A 24,172-nucleotide genomic window follows, 5' to 3' on the forward strand; every position below is an offset into this window, starting at 1 on the left:
CCTGAACTTCGGGGGGGAAAGCGAAGTGCCTCCCCCCCACCACGAAGCCAAGCTGTGAAAAGGTAAGTGACTTTCGTACATCCCTAGTTACAGCTCTTTGCTTTTAGAGTTTCTGTGGAAAACATCAGATTTTAACTCCGCCTAGCACAAAAAGCATGCATATACTCATGCTCGGGCTAGAACTCCATCTAACTGAGACCACCACCTGGAACAGTACACTTATTCAAATGGAACCCAAGGCTATTAGAATCAGAGTAATCTTTGGCTTTTTTCACAAAAGATATTTGCTCTTAGATCTGTTCCTCTCTCTCCTTTCATCTTTGAACAGCCACATATATGCCAATATAGGTGATGGCAGTGTGATTCTATTCTAGGCATTCTAATCGTTAAGTTACAAGATTTTCTTGGCCACTAACCACTTAATGCCACCAAACTGCTGCAGCTCCTTGTCCCTTTCTATTCCTGAAGGATCACACTTATCATTGCTGGAGAATGCCTTATGACCTCCTCATGTAGAGTACATGCAATTAGCATGGAGAATCTTTCAATATAGAAACCAAATTCACAGGAAATGTGATAACATTCAGATCACATAGATCCGATGCCAGATGTGATATTTTTAGAACAGTATGACCATTACCCACAGACAAGCTTTTCCATTGCACAGTAGAGATCTTGTGAGTCTGTGACTCTAGCACTAAAACCTTTACCATACAATTTCACTGCTTGGTCACACTCACCATGTTCTACAAACTATGGTCCAACTGAATGATAGAGCCTTTAGTTCTGGAGTCACAGACTGAAGCAAAGCTTCCAGATGGACGGCTCCTAGTGCTACCAATCAAAAGGTATCTGTCCATCTTTTGTGTACCTGTCCATCTTTTCCCCAACAGATTTTTTTCTTTTTTTGTGTGGTAGGAAAAAAGATGGATGAACCAGTGGGATAACATGGGAGGGTTACACATGGAAGACATCATCATCTGGAACTCTACCATGTAATAAACAGCAGTTTGTCTGTGGGTCATGATAGCGCTGTTCCACAAACACATGCTCTGGTATCAGATCTGTCCAATTTGATTATTATTCATCACATTTCCAGAAGTAGTTTGAAAGGTTCCCAAAACCTTTTGATTGCCCAGGAACCCACCATTTTTTTTTTTTTTTAATGACAAGCACTCTCTTGAATGCATGCTCAAGCATTCCCCCACTTTGATATGCCACATATGCACTGGTCCCTCAGTTCTGAAGGATCAGAGTCCACAGAAACCTCAGAAGGGGAGATAGCATGCAACATGAACTCCAGGACCTGAGGAAATAGTGTAATGGCTATCTTACGTCTTTTATAAGTGCTATAAAAATTCCATACATGGACTGTCAAGCATTTTACTTTCAGCCTGACCTCTTTTTATTGAGTCTAGGCTGCTTTGCTGAGAACACATTTCAGTTTTGCCTCTCACTACCTGCTCATCACAACTAACAGTCCCCTAATGTTAGATGTGGGCTTAGTGGTTAAGACGCTGAACTGCAGACTGGAAGGTTGGCAGGACAGCAGTTCGAGACCCGTGTGCCGCGTGACGGAGTGAGCTCCCGTCTTCAGTCCCAGCTCCTGCCAACCTAGCAGTTCAAAAACAAGAAATTGCAAGTAGATAAATAGGTACCGCTTCGGTGGGAAAGGTAACAGCATTCCGTGCACCTCAGTGTTCAGTCATGCCGGCCACATGACCACGGAAGCATCTTCGGACAGCACTGGCTCTTCGGCTTAGAAATGGAGATGAGCACCACCCCTTAGAGTCAGACACGACTGGTTGGGGACACCTTTACCTTTTTAATGTTAGTTGTGCAGAATATTAAGAAAACAACTATGGAGTTAGAAGGTGATGTGTTTGGACAGGCAAGACTACACAGTTTCATCCTCATCCATGTTGGTTCAGGCTGGGAGAAGTACTTCCAGATAAGTCTCCCTCAAAGTAAAAAAAAAGAAGAAGAAAAAAAGATAAAGGAAGACTTTGCCAATGTGTGTTCTGCCATTGTGAACAATGTCTGCAACTAACAGAAATGTGATCAGTAAGCAACATAAGTAATTCATGTACATTCCCAATAAAGAAACTTCTATGGCAGCCAGGATATCATTTTAAAAATGCCTTTAGGGCATGGTTTGTCCAGCAATAGTAGAGGAAGTTATATTTCTTGCAGAAAATTATGTGGTGTGTTAGAAGCAGGCATGAGAAGGTAAGCAAACAAACAAAAAAACTTCTTTCATTTCTATTTAGTTAAACAGGATTAACAGACAGAATTCAATAAGGTTGTCCAAAAATTCTTGACATGGAAGCAGTTTGGGAAAACAATTAAATATAACCATTTCTCTTCTATCATTTAGTTGGCTGGGTGCTAAAAATGCTAGGGAATGAGAGTGAGACTGAAACAGAGGTAATTCTCCATTCTAGTCCAAAAGGCCCTTGACAACATCCTAACAACAGCATTCTGCACCATCTGCAATTTCTGAACGCTTTTCAAAGTCAGCCCCATATTTAGCCTATTGCAGTAGTTTTACCTGGATGTGACCTAAACATGTGTGACGGCACCCAGTTCTGCTTTTTCTAGGAAGAGCTGTACTAATTGTAGCTGTACAAAACTGCTCTTGGCCCAGCCACAACCTTGAGTGGGTGAAGAAGCACTCACAAACTGTGAACCTACTAGTTCTTCTGAAGGAATGTCACCCCATCCAAAACATGTTCATCACCCATTCCCAGAACAGGTTTCCTACTGACCAAAGGCATCCCTGTCTTATCTGGATTAAGACTCAAGCTCCAAACAATCCCCAGACATTAATGTAGGTTTTCCACTACTTTCTTGGAATCTTATGGAAGAGACAGAAATACAGATGACACTGTACTCCAAAGCTCCAGATGACCTCTCCCAGACTTTTCATGTAGATGAAATGGGGAACAAGATGTATCCCTACATAACTCCATATGCCAGTGACCAAGGAGAGAAACAGTAGACTTCCAGCATCATCTTCTGTAACATGCCATACAGCCAGGTAAGATGGGAAACAGCACTAAACAGTGTCCCCTAGCCCCAACCTGCTAGGTGGCCTAGGAGGACAACATGCTATCAAAAGGTGCTGCAGAACCAGCAGGGATGCAATCCCCCTGCCAATTCCATACATAGGTCATCATCCATCATGGCAGTTTCAGCTTCCATGCTGGAAACCAGATAAACTCTAGATATCACAATTGGAAACCTTGAAAAATTCAAAAATTGGGACTTGAAAATACCTAGTGTTAGGTACTGAGAGGGTATTGTACACACGTGCCACCTAGGCACACTCATACTCCTCATTCACTTCCACTCACACAAACTCCACTTATAAATTTCATTCATACAGACTCTCTCAACCTATCTACCATTCTGCTTCTTGTTGGAATGGCAGGTTGCCAGTACTCTGAAGAAATGCAAAAATGAGAGATCTCTGCTTCCTTCTTCCATATCAGATGAGAAGGTAGGAAGGAGAGAGGCTGTGTAATACTGTTCATTAAACCATTCAATGCTACCCTAAGGTAAACGGATCTGAGTAGCAGCCACTGCCATATGTCAGAAAATCAACCAAATACACAGCTACGTCTAAGCCCACTCTACTGTCAAGCATACAAGCTGCTATGGCCTGCTCCTTTCTCACAGATCTGTGCCTTTTTAGATTTTAGATTCTTCCCATTAAGGATTCCACTGAAAAGAGATATATTTTACAGAGCTTGAAAATGGGTCATTGTTCAGTTATTGAGAAAGTTTCAGGATAAATAACAAGGTAATTTTGCACCCATTTTAGCTCTGCATTTCACACGCAGACTTTTCTTGCTTTGTTAAACATTTTCAGGTGTCAGTTACTGAGCCATACTCTTGATCTCAATGGCTCAATACATGCATTTTTTCTGTGTTTCTTTTGCTTGCAATCAATTTCCTTTGTGAATGAGCAACACCTAATATAAAAGGTGTGTGTGTGTGTGGGGGTAGTTTTACTTATTTTAATTTCCATTATTATTGATTTTTAACCTGAAACATAATGGAAGTAATGGTGTCCTTTTTATTTGGATGGGAAAATGCAAGAAAATGCTGGTGCATGGTCTGGAAACAAATGGCGGGGGGAGCCTAGTAAGTCTGTCTCTAGAAGAGCATACTGTGACAACTATTCAAGCACTCTCCAATTAACTCCTTATTTTTGCTAAAATGGCGTAACACAGGTTTTATATATATAACTATGCATGCAAAGAATATTCAGACTTTAGCATCAACTCTAAAATTGTCATGGTGAATGGATAGACGTTCACATGAAACTCCAGCTGCTCTGTGACATGTTGATAAAATGAACATCTTATACATGGTGACAGGGCAGCCCAACCTTCTCATACATTACTGCCCTCACTGCCTTTATTAAATTCCTTCAAAAGATGGAATAAATGACTTTGTTCCCAAAGTGGCTCAGAAAAATTGCACAATGATAATTTGGCTGTGACAAAAATGATTCTGTTCCACTTATGAACTTTTCAATTTAAAAATAAATGCTCACATTCATTGACGTCATAGCAACTTCATATTAAACTTCATAACAAAAACCATCGAGTGGACTTGTCTCCTATAGAAAATATAGTGTTCTCCCCATGCACATCTTAATTTTAATGTGTTTGTTGTTTTAAAACAAAAAATTAAAACTAGGAATTAATACATTATGCAGCCTGTTTGCTTAAATTTGTACTGTGCAGTTGCCTACACTTTAAATCAGATCTATAAAGAGACATAAAAATAAAAAAGCCAACTAAAATAACCCCTGGAGGGAGCAATCCTATGGCTGCTAGTCAGTGGCTAGACAGCCATCGGATATGTGGTTTTCCAAGAACTGACCTCGGAGCCTGCACTCCAGGGTGCTTCCCGGAGAACTGACCTTCCCCCATTTCCACGCTGCCTCACAGCACAGGCAGTGCAGAACAGCCCAATGCTCCGCGCTTGGAAGAGGAGCACGGAGCAGCCAAAAGAGGGAGTTCTGGGGGGCGTTCCGGGGTGGGGAAGGCAGAAATTCCTGTATGACACATCCTATGTGTCGTATGGCAGCCTCCTCCCCCACTCTGCCCTCCTGCGGCTAGACAGCTGAAATCGGCTGTCTAGCTGCAAATGCAAGGCAGGAGAAGCATGGAGGGAATGATCCCCTCTGTGCTTCTCCTGCCCTGCATTGGATAGGTGGCCGATTGCGCCCTTAATGTTTTAACTCCCTAACAACACTCAGTGTCTGCCAGTCCATAAATATCTTTTATGGCTTCTCAAACATACTCAGGCTCAAACTTTGGTAAATCTCTAAAAGGGGGGAAAAATCAGAATAGTAGGATAGTTACTATGAATGTCACATGTATGGCCTTGCCACTGAAACTCAATTCACATATTGTACATTTAAGTGAGTACTCTTGATGGATCTTGTAATAAAATGGAAGGAAGGTTCCAGCCTCTAAGGTCTCTAGCAGCATTCCCCAACCTGGTGTGCTCCAGTTGTGTTGGACTGCAACTCCCATAATTCCCAGCCAGCATAGCCATTGCCTGCTGGTATCTCCTCAAGTCCTGCCCACCCTTCTTGGTCCTACCCCATCTTTCAGTCCTGTTTTTCCTGCTTCTCAGTTGTTTCCCATGGATGAGCGGGGAAGGGAGGTTCTAACCTCCCCTTTCCATGAACTCCTCCCTGCTGTTCTCCTTTTTCAACACAACACACAAATGCAATGGGCTGATGTTGCAGGAAGAGAGCTATCCCGTCCTGCATTAGCAGCTCACCCCACCCCCTCCATGCCTTGAGAAGAGGGGGAAAGAAAGGGAAAGAAGGGAGAAGAAGGGAAAGAAAGGGAGATAAAGAAAGGTAGAAGAGACAAGGGCATATACAAAAACAGAAGGGGATGAGGGAGAGAGAAGGGGGAAAAGAGAAGGGGATATTTAGAGACCAAGAGAAAGAGAGAGCTAAGGAGAGACAGAGAATGAATATTACTCTCACTCCGCCCATATTTTACATTGGCCATGTCCAGTGCTGACATGCAGGCAGGCCTCAGAAAGGTTACAAGCTAGCAAATGTATCTCCTTAGGTAGCAAAAATCTAGCAGAGGTAGCCCAGCACATTACTGTCATCAGGCATTTAGGCTATATATAGGCATGAATAAGAGTTTCTAGGTCTGAATATGAAAAGAAAAGTTGCCATCTGTTCATTGGATGGAAATGGTAGAAAAAACTACTAATTTCTGAACTTTCCAGGAGCAGTGATTGATTCAAGAACTTCCCAAGATGGCAAACGTCAGTGGCTAACTTAACACTATTAAGTTAAAATGCCTTCATTTACGCCAATTCACAGCATGGAGTCCAATCATATCCATGTTTTCTTCAAGATTACCCCTTCTGAATTCAATCAGACCCCCTCCCAAGACACCAAGCATGGGTTTGCATCCTCAGTCATAAATACATTTATTTGACAACATCTCAACAGTTCCAGTAAAATGGCCTTGTAACGTCCATACATCTTATTGCTTTTCCACTGGGAAAGGTGACTGATAACAACATTGATAAATGAGGAGGTGCTACAGATTTGAAGCAGGTGCAACAAAAATTTGCACACCTTAATTAGCAGATTATAATTTATTTGGGAATAAACAATCACAACACTTTTTCACTAGTACAATCTAGGGGGAAAGGCAAACTTAGTCTGATTCTTATTTATTGTCTTTCTGTTTTCCCCCCACCACTAGCTATTATACAGATCAGACAGAACACTTACAGAGCCCTCTGTCCTCAGGTGTCTGTCTGATAGGTTTGTGCTTTTAGGCTGCAAACCTATACACACTTACCTTGGAATGCTTCTCAACAAACTCAGTGGGGCTTATTTCTGAATAGACATATATAGCATTGCACTGTTAGGTCTTTAAACCTCAACATGTTTGTAAGCTTTTTGTCTCCATATTACAGAAACAAAGAGAAGCCAAATAAGAAGCTGCTTTGGTGGGTTTCTGTGTATGCTATTTATAACTAAAGCTATAGCATATGTAAAAAAAAAAATCTGCACCTGTAAACATTTATATCATAGCATTAAATCTGTTAAAAAAAAGTTTGCTGGAAAGACAGCAGCTCCCTATTATTTTGGTGAAAGAGTAACTTTCTCAAATTCTAAATACTTACTGTGAAGATAAGGAATTGTGCTGATTATCCAGTCATCTGTTAACATTCCAGTTTTTGATGTCTCAATGCATCTCAATTGACTAGAAGATCCTACAGATTCAATCCAACAAACTGTGTTCTTGTTGTATATAAAATCCAATGTTTGAATTCCAGTTCCTTTCACAAAGCCAAGGGTAGAAGCTCTAGTTCCATTTAGATATAGCACCTCAATAGTATCAGAGTTTGCAATCAAAAGAACTGGAGGAGAATCATTAGGCTCTAAAATAAAGACAAAAAGGTAAAAAGAGGAAGGAAATGGTTAACTGACAAATAAAAAAAATTAGCAGATTAACATATGGATCCATGCATACATGTTTTTAGGAGCTACACTTCAACAGAAGTTCTTCCCACAGTGAGCACTCTTATTTTTGTGTTGCATTTGGGTTCTGCAGCAATTTAACTTATGACTTGGGAATCGTAAAAAATATTTATGCTATTTTACAAAATCTGATCCTCATATGTAAAATGTGCATCTCACAGAACCACAACAAAGTTCCTTCCAATCCAGTGGCAGAGATCTCAACCATTCATCCAGGGTTGAAGACCTGAGAAGAAGACGACACATCGGTTCCAACCTAAAGGGTGACCTCAGATATAGTGTGCTGGGAAGGAGATCCAATGGTGTCACAGCACTAGCACTAATGACATAGTGCTAGTGCTAAACACTAGCACAATGTGATTAGTACTAAACACTAGCACAATGTGATTAATACTCACTGGTGCAAATGGGAAAATGTGAATTTGCCACTGAACCTTCACTTTTCCATTTTGCACTGGCAAGCACAAATAATACTGTGCTAGTGTTGATTTATCATTCATGCTAGTGCTACAACACCACTGGATCCTACCCTTACCAATGTTCAGTGAATCTGAAGAACCTTGCCGAATGATGTGAATCTGGTTTTTGCAAATCCAAGCTCAACTATCCAAGCTATTGCACCACATTGGTTCTAGATGCATGGTAGGCTCTAATAGAATGCAACAATCAACCTTTCTACAGAATAAAACTAAAACTGAATATTTCTAGCAACAAACTAGGGATTCAAATTTGAGGACCAACTAAAATGAATAAAAACAAATGAAATTCAAGATTGATCACTGTAATCTTTCTGTACAATGGTAAAAAAATATATGGCAGTATGTCCAATAATTTGATACTATGTATTGCAAGCTGCTGAGAGAATACTGGTATTCAAATACATCTCCCAATGAAGGCTTGCATGTCATTACAGGCTTATGACAGGGAAAAATGGTATATTCACTACTGAACAACAGTAGTCACCCCAAAATTTACACTGATCGTGCTCAGTGAATGCAAAGCTGAAGAATGCAAAACTGTTGTGATTTAGAATGGGAACCTTTGTTCTGCATAGTCTACCCTTGAACTAAAATTTATCGCAGGAGAATAGCATGCAGAAAGACTGTGCAGAAACACATACACTTTGAACTAAATAATAACTCACATCAAGAGTGTCTGTGTCAGTCACATGTTGACACTTAATCTATATATATTAACACATATTGCTTCTGAAGAAGTCATCCTCCTTAGGACCAGTGTTAAAAACAAGACTGACAGAATCCCAAACAGGAACAGATAAGCAGAGAGAATTCCCTAGAGAGATCCACCTGCCTCCAGAAGAAGACAGCCATATTTGTCTTCCATTCCTATTCTCTTTAACTTTATGACATCTATTTTGTGACAACTGCTCATGAATTTGCAGACTACTGCAGAAAGTGGTATCTAAAGATGAGAATGACTTTAACTAGAAATGATAACTGTGTACGGGTATTAATAATATTAAAACATAGGGTTGTATGCAATAGTGTCCTTCCACCATTGGAACAGACATGGCTAGCAGATCGATACTCCCCCACATGCTCCAAAACTGTTCCAGAAGGTTGGAGAATTCTTTGGAGCAGATATGGGGTGCAGGCAGGTGGTTATAATGGGAGTATGGAAAGGGAAACTCCTGCTGTGCGAGCAGAAGTCTACTCGTGTAACTTCGGATTTAGCCCATAATTTTCTGATAGGCTTTTAGTTTTAATGTTCTCTTTCTTCGCCTTGCTAACTGGGAGGATTTTTTTTCTACAACAGAACAATCTGCTGGGGAAATGGAGGACTCCAAAATTTCTTGCTGGGACATCTGAAAATAAATATTTCCTAGGCATTTCACAAAGTTGAAATATTTTACTTAGTTGCAGAAGTCAAAGCATATAGAAGATGTTTGAGGCAAGGACCCTTCAACATTAAGTGTGACACAGAAAGGTAAGAAACATAGGGTTGGATCCAGAATTAGTCATTAGAGTAAGTCCACTGAAGTCAATGGGACAAGTTAGTCATGACTAACATAAATCCCATTGATTTCAATGGGCCTACTTTAAGCATGATTAGTCTGGATCCAACTAATTGATTGTGGCAACATGTGATGAAACTAAGTTCAGGGTGGATTTCCATGTGCTTATAACTATTTGGAATTAGCAAATATGTTTTGTATGATATACAGCAGGTGCACATATGAACAGATTGTTTCCAGTAACATACATTTTGATGTACAGAAAGAGAGCCAGACGATTCATGCCTGTGTAGAAATATGAGCCAATTTCTTGTCAATACAAAACCAAAACTCTCTCTATATACAGAATCTATATACTGTATATACCACACCTCTCTAAGTCTGTAACAGGTTTTTAATGCCCTTAGGATCGGCCTACATACTACCTGATCCACATGGTGAGCTATTTACCATGGTGACATTCCCATTCTCACTATAACATATAGCACAATTTCTCTTGTGGAGATTCCATGTGATTTGGCATTTCCAAGTCATCTGACACACAACTTTAGAATCACTACTTCAGTTCATGTAAAAAAATTCTCCATCAGAAGTTCTATCAGAAGAGCCACTGTATGTTACCAGAAAGCCTTTAGCTTCCCTGTATGTTATGAGGAAGCCTTCATCTTCCCGAACTCCCTAATATTTCCAGTCCTCCAGAGCATGATTTCGTGGACCAAGAATGAGCCCTGTGGTTGCATGCTCAAACAATGGATATATATGTCAAGTCCATTTCTGCAGACTTAATTTTCCACTTCCAAGACTGTTCATTACTGGTTCCACACTTTTTTTTTTAAAGGAAAAAATCATATGTATATTTGTGCACAATTTCAATGGATTAATGCCCCATTGATTGAAGTGTGTGGAGGTTCTTTTGCAGATTTTTCAAATGAACAGATGTTATCGAATGCATGTTTTTGTATGTGGAACACACCGCAAATCTGGAAATGTACATATTTCTGACCATAAATTGTGTTCATTTCTGGAAGCTGTGGTAGATCAGGGAAATCCATAAAAAAATTTTGATGAAGTGAATTTCTCACCCATCCCTAGAAGGCTCACACTATTTTGTTTGTTCATATGTAATGGCAAATTGTGGTTTGATAAACCAGGTAGTTATGCCTAGGTGCCATCTGCAGAAAGGCAGGATATATATTGCAACAATAAATAAATATTGGATGGAATTTGGGATATTCATCTCTGCTATTTCATTGCCACTGGTTTCATGACTATATGATTTTACTATGTTTCTATGATTTCGGTTATTCTGTGTTAAACTACCTTTTGGATGGAAGGGTGCAATGTAAGTAAATTGTTGTGAACTGCCCAGAGAGCACTGGCTATTGGACAGTATACAAAGGTAATAAATAATTAATATTTTAAACAAATAAAACCATACTGTTTACAGATCTAAGGAACATACCTCTGTTGGTTATGTATTGACTGTGCTGTTAGTTATATATTGTGCAGGACAGTTTGCTGGAGGAAGCCATAAACTATATGCACTGCATTTGAAATCTTTTCTTTCATGCAACCTACAGTTTATTGAATGGTTTTAGATCAAATATGGCACTACTTAGATAGTTAAATGTATCTAGTAGACACATCATTCAGAGGATACAAATGTAAACTAGTGCCTTGTCGCTCCACAGCAAGACCTGTTTACCTTAGGCACAAGCCATTGTACGAAACTTCACTTCTGTAGCTCTCATTCATTCATATTACCTGTGCAACAGAACTGGTGAAATATACCCTTAATAAGCAAAGCCATTAAGTGCCCTGCTTTTACTATCTAACTTGCAGCCTGGTTATCTTTCTCTTGTTCCTTTCTTAGAACAACTTGCTATGTTCCTCTTCTATCTCTAGTGCCCTCTTTTCTTTTTGCAAGCATTCCATTTTCTTTTCCTATACTGCACTTTATTCTAAATCTCAAGTTTAGACAGGGTCTCTTGATGCAAAGCACCTGAGCCAAATAAGTAAGTATTTGAGTATCTTTTTGTTTTCTTGAATTTGCAAACTGTAAGAAAAGCAAGCTCCTTGTGACAATGAGAATATAATTAGGCCAAATGAGTTTTAAAATGTCCAAATAATTATGCTATACTTGGTATTTTAATGAGACATGAAATGGCACACCTTTAACCCATGTACAAAAACGTCCCTAATTATATCCCTCTTGCTCAAAGGGTAGTTAGTCTTCTCCTTGACTGTGATTGAGATGATGAAAGACTTGTATTCTCTTCCTATCTGCTTTTTACCTGAACTTCAGATCAATAAACAGTGTCACAACACATAAGAAATTCAGACTTTTTCTATGCTGCAACCATCAGTTGTAAGTCTATTGCTGAAGAAAATCTTTAGAAGTGTCAAGAGGAGGTTCTGCTACCTTGTAGAATTTTTTTTTATAAGAGATGAAAAACACTGGAAATTTTACAATTAACTTTGAATCGTCTTTCTGTATTAAAACCCATTTATAACTGGTGTCTCAGCAGGATGGGAAAACTTTAGATGTTGCTAGGATTAACAGAGAGGGTGTCTGAGAAAGGGAGCATTAAGTATGTGAAAAGAAAAGGACAGGAAAGAAAAGAAAAGAAAAAATGTCTTTTAAAATGGAAAATAATGAGGGCTGTAGAATAGGAACATACGAAGCTGCCTAATATTAAGTCAGACGATTGGTCCATCTAGTCCAGTATTGTCAGCAGTGGGTCTCCAATGTTTCAGGCAGGATTCTTTCCTAACCCTATGCGGGGATGCTGGGATTTGAAATTGGGACCTTCTGCATGCAAAGCATGTGCTCTAGCACTGAGTTATAGCCCCATCCTCATATTTGACATCGTAAGCCTTTAATTTAGTGAGCTTTTCACAAGACCATTGCACTTGTAAAGTCAATTTGTTTTGAATCTTAAAAAAAGAGTATAAAAACATGCATGTAAAAAAACTGAGCACAGAAGACACTTTTTGATCAAATTAAAGCTTCCATTACACTGCATTTTCCCCATAGATCTGCTATAAGTGAGACATAGAACTTTACATGAGCTTTTTCAAGACAGACAACATTTTTAAAAGCTAAAAAAGTAAGTCACTGTTTTTATTATTCTTTTCTCTTTATTCTTTTCATTATCATTGACTCTAATGTATTACTCCTGAAATCCTGGGAAAGAAGAATAAAGGTTTTGAATCTTCAGCAAAACTATATTTCATCTCTTTTGTTCATAACTAAAGGCTCCAGCTTTCTCTCAGTAATGCAAAGATGAGTCCCAATGAGTCTAATTGGACGACTTGATGCTTATCAAGGAGCAGGAATGCAGCCTAGTTATCAAAAGTTTTTTTTTTTTAAAGGAAGCTGTTCATAAAAGGATTTTAAGAAGTCTGATTACTGCTTTATGGCAGCTATTTCTGCATCTCATTGCTGAATCCTGTTTTGGAACCTTTAAAGGAATTTCAAAAAGCTACATAAACGGACTTTAACATTTAATTTATGGGGTAAGGATTTCTTCATTTTCAATATACAATGCAGATACTCCTGTTACAAGTTATAGTGGTATTAACACTTTGATTGATTTAAGAATGAGTCACTGATATCTTCACTCTTGTTTAAACCCCACTATTAGAATACCCAGGTAGCATATGGAGAAGTTTAAAGAGTTGAGGCCTGGACTACTGGGAGTGATCTCTCAGTGATGTTTAATACCATCGACCATGGTTTTCTTCTGGAGTGGCTCTGTGGACTGGGAGCTGAAGGCATGGTATATCTGTGGTTCTGCCTCTGCCTCTGGGGCTAGTCTCAGAAAGTAGTGATGGGGGACTTCTACTCAGCCCCTTGGCATACTACTCAGCCCCTTGTATTGAGCGGCTCCCCCACAGGGGTCCATCTTGTCCTCCATGTTATTTAAAATCTCTATGAAATTATTTAGAGCAGTCATTAGGGGATTGGGGACAAAGTGCCATCAGTATTCTGATGAAACCCAGCTTTCTCTCCCCTTTTCACTGGAATCCAGTGAAGCTGTGCATGTAGTTGATCAGTGCTTGGAGGCAGTGGTCAGTGGATGAGGGCCAAAACAAAGTGAAGCTGAATCCCAGCATGATGGAGGTACTCTGGATTGGTGGTTCTCAGGCCTTGGAATTAGGAGAATGGCCTGCTCTGGATGGGATTGCACTCCCCCTGAAAGAGCAGGTGCATCATTTGGGTGTGCTCCTTGATTCTACCTTGTTACTAGAGGCCCAAGCTACTGCTGTGGTACGGTGTGCTTTTTTACAGCTCTGCTAGCTTCACCAGCTATAATTGTTCCTGAACAGGAATAGTCTGATTACAGTAATTTGCATTGTGGTAACCTCATGGATAGCCTATTGTAATGCATTGTGGAACTGCCCTTGAGGATGGTCTGGAAACTGCAGCTTGTACAAAATGCAGACACATTTTGTGGGTATTGACAGGTTTGGCTATGCAAACCCATATAATACCAGTCCTTAAATAGTTGCATGGGCTGCTTATTTGTCGCTGAATCCAATTCAGGATGCTGCTTTTAATTTAGAAAGCCCTAAATAACTTGGGAACTGGCTCCCTAAAGGAGCACCTCTTCCTGTATTAACCTGCTCATGAACTGAGATCCATTAGTTCCTTTTAGTTATACCATCACCTAACAAAGTCCAGATTTCCGAAACAAGTAAAAAGTTCTTCAATCCTTTTTCAATTTTCAACAGATCTTTTGACTAGATGAGTGAGCCTATGTATTACAGCGAGACGGGTGATGCAGATGAAATTTTGATACTAATTACTGTGCATTTTTATTGGTTTCATTGTGACATTTTGTACATTATGACCTACCCTGGGATTATTTTGTGATGAAGTGCAGGATATTTTTTTAAAATAAATAAATAGATAGATAAATGAATAAAATAAATGAATGCGTTCCTTCTAGTGAAGTCCCTACTTAAGAAGGAAATAGGGAAGAAAGAGCAAATGAACATTTCCTGTTACAGAGTTCTGCATTGACACTGTACTAACCAGGCAGGGACAGTCTGGGTGTTCATTTTATTTATTTACACTTATGCTTAAGCCTACTTTAGTACCTTTAAGGGAAGCTCTTCCATTTGGTATAATTACTAATTGTCTCTGCTTGCAACAAGGAGGAAGTGCTTTCCCAAATATGAAAACGTCTCTACTTCAATACCACTGGAGAATAGGAAATACAAATATAGAGATGGGCTGTACCGGTCGGGGGGCGGGGGGGCATGCAGGTAAAACTACGTTAGCATGATATAAAGCTAATTGGACTATGCCAAAATAAACTCCAGAAAATGTGATGGTTTTCTGTAGGAATAGAGAACTACAACAGATTATAGTGGTTTATGTTTGATACTGATTTGAGTAATCAATCAGTCCTGACAAACCACCACCCTGTAGGTTTGGATATTTATTTTGGTATACTCCAATAACTGTGATGTCACACCTGCTTGGATTTATCTCCACAAACATTTTTCCTCACAGCTAAACAAGGATCTTGTGGCAGTAATATGCTCCCTTTGGGTTTATATTTGCAATGTTTCTTATAAAGGCACAAAATGCATCCTGCTGAAGGTGTCAACTCTATAAGATCTCTGCCTCTTATGGAATCTGCACCTATGCTTGCAGACTCCTAATCTCTGTTTGTCTCTGTATATAGTATGTCTGTTTCTATGAAGTTTCAACTCTGCAAGATTTGGTTTGGGACCGTACTTATGCCTTCTATATACAATCTGTGGCTAGTCTAGTATGATTAACAGTGCAAGCCTATACATGTTTACTCAGAAGTCTAGACATGTAGCCCAAGGCTGCAGTCCTATTCCCACTTACCTGGGAGTAAGCCCCATTGAATTCAACTGGACTTCCTTCTGAGTACACATGTATAGGATAGCACTGTAAGTCTTTCTGGTAGAACTCATCCAAAATACTGTGAAATATTTCCTCATTAAAAATATTATGTTAAAGTGAAACAAGATAATTAGTGTTTATCTGTAGTTAATTGCCAGTTGTGAATATTTTATGTTATTGTATCAGCAGCGATACCTGCTAAATCCCACTAAAATAACTTTCATGAGGAATGAGAGGTGAAAAAAATATTGAAATTGATTTTTCCTGCATAATTTTATTTTGTATTATATTATTGTATTTCAAATCTATTGCTATATATGTGGATCAATATGATATCTAAACAAGTCTTATTGTTAGGCTTATCAATATCTTTAATCATACTCTACTGCAGACATTTCCCTGATAGTTCCCAGTGTACAGTCTAATAAATTTCTATAACCCTATGAAGATCACTGAAAACATTTCACCTCTCGAGATACATCCTCTTATTAATATCAAAAATAAGTACAAAAACTTAATTTTATTTTTTCCTTTGCACCATGGGCTCTTTGTAGAATAGGCAGAAGTACAAGGTAGAACTCATAGATTTCTTTGTCTGTCTGTCTGTCTGTCTGTCTGTCTTCCTTTCTTTCTTTCTTTCTTTCTTTCTTTCTTTCTTGGTTAGTAAATAATAAGATACAACCCCTTTTCAGTCATTATGCATGCTGATGGTGAACAGATTGCAGAGAAAACAAAAATGGGTCTGTAGAGTTAAGATACTGACTAGGGAAATCCTTTCTTCAATTTGGCTTCATTAAACCAAACCTGCTATTTCCATTAAATGCTTAGTTTATTATTCCTAATGAAAATATGCATTAATTATCTAATAAGGCATGTTATTATTATCATGAAATCAAGTCTTGTGGGATTCTGCTAGGAACAAGGCTGAGTCTCAGGTATGATATCCAAAGGGAATAAATTACGGGCTTCTGATAATTTTATTTAAGGTGTCTTAACTTATTATGAAAAGTCATCTGTGTGCTGTGGAAAATATCACATGAGATTTAAGTGAAGGATATAACTGGCAGCTCTACAAACCTTGACTGAGTGGAACTGTCCACTCACATTAGTTAATCTTTTTCAAATTGTGTTTGACTAATACAAAACCTCCCCTCAAATACTTTGGTAAAGGTTCTAAATCAGCACTTGGCAGCTATGTTGGTTTCCTATTTGCATGGAGTGTGACAACTGAAGATCCTGTTCTGGTTTTCCAGCTATAGATACACATTGTTAAATGAAAGAAAACACATCCACATTTTTGTATAATTTATCATATTTACTAATGGAATAAATCTTATCTATAGAAGACAAATCCAAAAAAATTGAGGGAAATTAATTGCCTAAGTGGAAAAATGTTTCTCTTTACCTCTTTTAACTTTACAAGACTTTTTGTCTGGCTGAAGAAGATAACCTTCCACACAGCTGCAGATATATGACCCCTCTGTATTTCCACAAGTTTGGCTACAGATCCCATAGAGATTACATTCGTTTAAATCTGAAGAGAAAAGTAAAATAGTTTTAATATGCGCAAGTATCAGAATCCAAAAAGAGATCTGCAACAAAGCATCCTTCATTTGTCTAAACATCAGCCCCTTTATTCAAACAAAGCCACTTCTTCAATCGCAAGCCAAATAGGGATGTACGAAAGTTCCGCCACGGATCTCGGGGAGGCTGAATGCCAGCACATTTGGCCCCCCAAAATCGGTGGCGGAACGGCCCCCTGTCCCCCCTGGGACGGGACTTACCTTAGGTGGATCTTCCTGGCGGCAGCGGCGGCGGTTCGGCGGTGGCAGCCGGTCTTCCAACCGGCTGCCACCACCGCCATTTCCAGGTAACAAAAACAAAAACAAAAACACGTGATAGGCTACGTAAAGATTTACGTAGCCTATCACGGCTAGATTTTAAAAAAACACCGTGATAGGCTACGTAAAAGTTTACGTAGCCTATCATGGCTGATTAAAACAAAAACAAAAAAAACACGCACGTACGCAAATGGCGGCGCCCATGGGCGCCGCCATTTGCGTTCCTTATTTTGGCACGTCTTAGTCTATGTAAACATTTACGTAGACTAAGATGGCGAAAATAAAGGGAATGCAAATAGCGTAGCGTCTACGCTATTTGCATTCCCCTTATTTTCGCCGTCTTAGTCTACGTAAATGTTTACATAGACTAAGACGTGCCATTTGCGTACGCGCGGGTTTTTTGGGTTTTTTTTAATCAGCCATGATAGGCTACGTAAACATTTACGTAGCCTATCATGGCTGACTGCAGGGACGCAAACGGCGGTGGCTATGGCCGCCGCCATTTGCGTCCCTGCTAGCCAGTGGCTGGATGTCCAGCTGCTGGCGGAGCTGGCCGGCAGCTCCGCAGAATCCCTGTGGAGCGGAGCTGGCCGGCCAGGATTCCGGGGGAGAGGAACGGAGCGCCTCCCCCCCCCCGGCCAGGATTCCAGGGGGAGGGACGGAATGCCTCCCCCCCAGCATCAGCATAATCCGCAGAAAGGTAAGTACTTTTCGTACATCCCTAAAGCCAAACAGTACAGCTGAGATCAGTAACGTTACATGCTGGTCCATCCAGCTGAGGACTGCTCAGTGACTATATGAAAGAAAAATAATAATTGATATCTAATATGTAGTTCACAGGAATCAGGAAATATCCTCCCTACATATACAGGTTCTTGTGTCCCTTCCTCTGAGAATAAGCTCTTTCACTCTCAGGGCAAAATTCCAGTTTGGAGAAGTTCTCAGGGTCCGCATTGCAGTGGTGGGAGGAATCAAAACCAAAAATTGGCAGGACCAAAATAACAATATATTTTAGCTTAAGGGTGCAATCCTATTACAATGAATGTAAGCCTCTGAACTCAAGAGGCTTATGATCATCCTCTGCAGGCCAGGAGGAGTGGTGGAGGCGATCTTCACCATCTCTTCCCACTCCACATTTTCGCTAGATGTAGATGGGCTTTTTTTGCCTGTCTAGTGAAACCATCTCAGAGGGGGAGGGAAGGAGGTTGGAGAAGCCTCAGCATAGCTCATATCCTGGCCTGTCCAGTCTCCTCCTCGCCCTGTCCACCAAAACGCTCCCTTTTCCCCCTTTCCACGGTTGTGTTCCCAACCTCGGAGAGACAGTCAGCATGGTCCTTTCCGTGCTGGCTGCAAGGGAGATGGAGGATCAGAGCTCTGATTCCCAGCTCTGAGATCGGAGCGCTGTCCCCAGCCTCAGATCTGAGAATCTGAACTATCCCATGGCCCCTCAGACGCTGTCTAGGGATAGGATTCATAGGTTCTTTCCCTCCATCTCTTCCTGCTGGTCGCTATGCCTTAGGATAGGCATTTCAACCTTTTAAAATGGGGGGGGGGAACTGCACAAGATCTGGGAAACCACCAAATAATCGGTGGTTGGAGGAAAAGAAGGTGAGGCCAGAGGATTGGGGTATGGCCTTCTGGGGACCCCAGGAGGTCTGGATTTGACCCCTGGGCCTGACAGTCTGTACCCCTGCTCTAAAGTATGAAAAAATGCATCTAGAGACAAGAGGGTGGTAATGGTATTGTGACCAAATAAAAATAACCTTCAGAATGAATCAGCAGTTATGTTAGTTGAAATCAAGATGGAATTATCTTTCTCTCCCTCTCCTCCTACCAGATTAGCCCATGACTCTTTCAGGTTTTCTCTCTCCCTTGTCATTTGTTAGTGTTTCACTTGTATGAAACATTCTATTTGCTCTGTAGGCCTGAGTCTCCTTGCTTATGAAAGACTTGAAATGTTTGTGTTTGAAATGTATGTATTATTGATCAGAGATGGAGGAGTCGATGTGCAGGTGTTCATATCCTATTCAAAATGCTTAAGGCAGGATGACCTTCTGGTTCCTTCCAATAATTCTACAACTACTAAAATATTAATGGCAATTCTTGTTAATAAATTTAAGCATGTGATGCAGACATTAGTCCATCCTGACCGAGTACTTGCCAAGACAGGGAGCAGATAATTTAAGACTTGTCATAAACCTGATGGTTTTGAATACTAAAAGAATATATTCAGCCATGATTATTTCACTTGATGCTGAACAAGCATTCAATAAATTATATTTGCAGTTTATGTTCGTGATTTTGGGAAAAAAATGGATTTCTACAGGAATTTTTAAGGTGGATTAGAATGGTATCTCTCTCTCCTATGTCACGAGTGATGACAAATGGAATTCTTTCAAGTTTTTGTTTGGAGAGGGGTACAATGCAGGGCTGTCCTCTTTCTCCTTTGGTATTTGACTTGTGCCTGGAACACTTGGTGTGTACAGTTAGGCAGAGTAGAGAAATGTATGGATTATTGCATGAGTAAATTGAATATAAAACAGCTTTAAATTCAGATATGTATTGTTATTTATCAGTAGATTAGAGTCTTTTATAACAAAATTAATAAGATTAATTGATACCTTTGGTTCAGGTTATATATCAATTGGCCAAAACCTGAAATAGTGCCTGTAGGTAATATCAAAACATCTAATGTAGTTACTAATAGTCAATTCCATTGGTGTCCAAAAATATCTTGGTATACTATTGCTTAGAGACATTTCTCAAATGATTAAACCAGATGTGCTGCGGGTGGAAATATCACTCAGTTTGGAAAGATGGGCAGCACTTAATTTCTTGAGGTAAAGTTAACACACTTAAGATGAATGTTTTGCCACAGGCGATTTATGTTCTGGGCAATATTTATTCATATAGTTCCCAAAGGTATTTTCAAAAACTTTACATAGTAGTTTGGAAGGGGGAGGGGGTTTGGGGGGGAGTGTTTCCCCCCATGTTTTTTGCTTAGGAAGATGCAGTTGCCAATCAGGGAGGAGGCTTCAGTTCTCCAGATCTTAGTCTATAACATAAGGCGTATTTATTAACTCATGCGAACAATTGGAAGATATCTTTTTTCCTTTAATACTTCTCTATGGGCTGTATTAGAGTCAGCTGATTTCGTACCGCTTTCTGGCTGGATGGTATTAGGGTCTAAGTATATTAAAAAGAAAGGAATGACTCCACGGCTATTTCAGCTGCAAGAGAGATACGGAATATAATGTCTCATCAGCTGCAGTTTGATCCATATTCTCATGTTAAAGTAACTTTCATAGGGAAATCCAGATTTGAAAATAGACAGATTTGTGGAGGAACTGGGGTGATAGTGGAATCTATACTTCAGATCACTTAATAGGTTTGAATGAAGGGGTTTTACTATTTTTCAGTATTGCGGCTTAGCTACAATTTACTCTCTAGTGCTGGTAGCAATATATTCAGTTACATCACCTGTTGATGTCGATATACAGGCCATCAGCTATGAGAGCTTCAGTACCTCCTATATTGTTGAAGAAATTAACTGGTTCTTTACAGGAAGCTAAGCCTACAATTTGTTGTTCAGTCGTTCAGTCGTGTCCGACTCTCCGTGACCCCATGGACCATAGCACGTCTGGCCTTCCTGTCCTGCGCTCTCTCCCGGAGCGTGCTCAGGTTCATATTCATTGCATTGGTGATGCTATCTAGCCATCTCATCCTCTACAATAGCTGTTTATAAATGTCTTTTGGAATGCAATGAAGTGGATGTTCAGAAGTCAGAGAGGCATGGAATAGGGAATTAGAATGCTCTGTACAGCCTTATCAATGGAAAGTAGTCCAGCTTCCATAGGCATTATTTTTGTAGTTTTAAAATTGAGGCTAATTCAACAACAACAAAAATGATGTTTTGTGTATATTGGACACCATGTCTTGTTCAAAAGAAGCTGGCTAGCTCTGCTAGATGCTGGCAATGCAATGTGGACAATGTCTCATTGAGGCTGTCAAGAGCACCCTGGCGGCCTTTTTCAGTCTACTATGAGCTCTACCTCTCGTTCAAATCTTCACCAAGGTTGGCCGTAGAATCCCTGTCCAAATGTCTGCAGATGGTGAGCGGCTGGATGGGGAGGAATAAGCTGAAGCTGAACCCTGACAAGACCGAGGTACTTTTGGTGGGAGACAAGAGGAGGCTGGGGGATGTTGACCTGGTGTTGAATGGGGTACGGCTACCCTTGAAAGACCAGGTCCGCAGCCTGGGGGTCATTTTGGACTCCCAGCTGTCCATGGAGGCTCAGGTGTCAGCTGTGAGCCAGACAGCACTGTATCAACGCCATCTGATACGGTGGCTATGCCCCTTCCTTCCCGACCATCTGCTCCCATCAGTACATGCCCTGGTCTCCTCTCGTTTAGACTACTGTAATGCGCTCTACGTGGGGTTACCCTTAAAGATGGTTAGGAAGCTGCAGCTGCTACAGAATGTGGCGGCTCGCCTGATTAAAGGCAGCTGCCGGCAATATCACATAGGGATGTACGAAAGTGCCCTTACCTGGCTCCACCGGGTTCACGGGGGGGGGGAGGCGCTCCATCCCTCCCCCTGGAATCCTGGCCAGCCGGCTCCGCTCTGCGGGGATTCCGCAGAGCCGCTGGCCAGCTCCGCCAGCAGCTGGACATCCGGCCGCTGGCTAGCAGGTACGCAAATGTCGGCGGCCGTAGCCGTCACCGTTTGCGTCCCCGTAGTCAGCCATGATAGGCTACGTAAATCTTTATGTAGCCTATCACGTCTGACTTTAAAAAACAACAACAACGCACGTATGCAAATGGCGGTGGCTACGGCCGCTGCCATTTGCGTTCCGTAATTTGGGCCGTCTTAGTCTACATAAATATTTACGTAGACTAAGACGGCCAAACTAAGGAACGCAAATAGCGTAGCGGACGCTATTTGCATTTCCCCTTATTTTCGCCGTCTTAGTCTACATAAATATTTATGTAGACTAAGACGGCCCAAAATAAGGAACGCAAACGGCAGTGGCCGTAACCGCTGCCATTTGCGTGTTTTTTTTTTAAGTCAGCCATGATAGGCTACGTAAGGATTTACATAGCCTATCATGGTGTTTTTTGAAAATCTAGCTGTGATAGGCTATGTAAATCTTTACATAGCCTATCTAGGGGTGTCAGAGAATTTCTCGCCAAAACTTCGGGGGGCTGAGTGCCGACATATTCGGCCCCCCGAAGTAGTTTCAGGGAGAAATGACTCATCACGTCATGCAACTGTGTAGAGCAGGGGTGCACATCCTGTCTGGTCCAGAGGGCTCATTGGGACCCTGCTACAATGGCAGAGGCTGCAAACATTCTCAAACAATTCATACACACACACACACACACACACCACTCACATGCATTCTCAAACCATACACACACCACTCACATTCACCCTAGCAGCAACAGATCTTGGTCTTGCAGCAACAGTATCTGTTCCATGTTACAGCATCAAGGTGTTTAAGGCTCTGCCCCTCTGCAGCCCAATCACCAAAAAATGCTCTAAGAATGGGATCTATGGTTCCTGCCATTCAAGCCTTCTTCCTAGAGCATCCCCAAAGCTGGTTGGAATGTTCAAGTACTGCCTCCTAGGATGCTCCAGGGATGAGGCCTGCTCTTAGAGCATTTTTTTCTCTGTACCCCCTTCTTTCAGCAGCAGCATATTTGGGGGACTGAGGGGCTGCCAGACAAAGCTTGAGGGGCTGCCTGTGACCCACAGGCCACACTTTTTGCATCCCTGATTTAGAATCATATTTAACCTTTACAAGATCTCCTGAGGCCAAGATTAGATCCCATCTGCAGTGTTCACTGAAAGCAAGTTAGTTAGCATCTGCTCTCATGGAATCCATATCAGGCTCAAGTGCTTTAATGTAGTTATGATAATGTAGTTAGTTTACCTTGGCAGGTTTTCCCATTGATGCCAACTTCATATCCTTCCTCACAGTAGCATCCAGTTCCATTCTTGGATATAGCACATTTGTATTGGCATTGCATCTGTTGACATTTTGGTAGCAATTCTGCAAGGAAAGATAGGAAAATGTTATCAAAGAAGACATATTTTATATTATTTCTACAGCAAAATGCTTGTTCAGATGAAAAAAAAAAAAGTGAATTGGTAAACCAGGCAGGCTAGACATTCACAAACCATGCAGTGCTGATTCTCTTGCTAACACACTAAGTCAAATTAGTAAGTCTACAGCTCATAGTCTTACCTCCCACCACCTATTAAGGAGAAACTTAAAACCTATCCCACTAACATGGGGGGAAAAGGGCAATAAGCAGGTTGATCTTTGGAGCCATGCTGGCTATAGAGTGTTTGTATTTCAGATTTCTTTTCCCCTTCAGCTCCTGATGAACTAGTTGGCATTTTTGGCCTTTTATGAGAACTAGATGCTTGGATAATATTATTCTGTATTGGTTGTGTTGGCTGCCTATTGGCTGCCAGGACCAATTCAAGATGCTGGGTTTGGCCTTTAAAGCCCTAAATGGTTTGGGATGAATTATCTGAAGGACCATGTATACCTGTATGAGCCTGCCCAAACAATAAAATCAGCTTTGGATGCCCTACTTTCTCGCTTGCCAACAAGAGCCATTAGGCTGGTGGGTACAGGTACAGGGCTTTTTCAGTAGTGGCATTAACTGTAAAAGACCATTAGCTGTAAAACAAAAACAAAAAAACAAAACCAACAACCTTATCTGATATCAGATCTACTTACACTCTGGGATAAATTTTAAAAACCAGAATAAGCCCAGCTATGTCACCATTAGCATCAGTTGTAGATGATCCTGAATTTCTTAAAGAATATTCAAAAGTTTGTGATTGGAAAAAAAGAATGGATATAAATATAAATATTTAGAAGTAGAAAATGTAGTATTTAATT

At 40.6% G+C, this 24,172-nt stretch overlaps 1 protein-coding gene across 1 annotated transcript in view; it reads right to left on the reverse strand.

Annotated features, from left to right (window-relative positions):
* The window catches only part of LRP1B (LDL receptor related protein 1B), a 1,474,154-nt gene that overhangs the window by 674,465 nt on the left and 775,517 nt on the right, over positions 1-24,172 (reverse strand). The window contains exons 5-7 of the mRNA XM_084809602.1: positions 23,189-23,308; positions 16,817-16,945; positions 7,192-7,449 (exon numbers count right to left, since the gene is read on the reverse strand). Coding sequence (XP_084665728.1) covers positions 7,192-7,449; positions 16,817-16,945; positions 23,189-23,308 — 507 coding nt within the window. The remainder of the gene's footprint in view (positions 1-7,191; positions 7,450-16,816; positions 16,946-23,188; positions 23,309-24,172) is intronic.

This window comes from Heloderma suspectum, chromosome 1 (assembly GCF_057233095.1).
Source record: "Heloderma suspectum isolate Gila_16-S chromosome 1, 16-S_ref, whole genome shotgun sequence".
Taxonomy (NCBI): Eukaryota; Metazoa; Chordata; class Lepidosauria; order Squamata; family Helodermatidae; genus Heloderma; species Heloderma suspectum.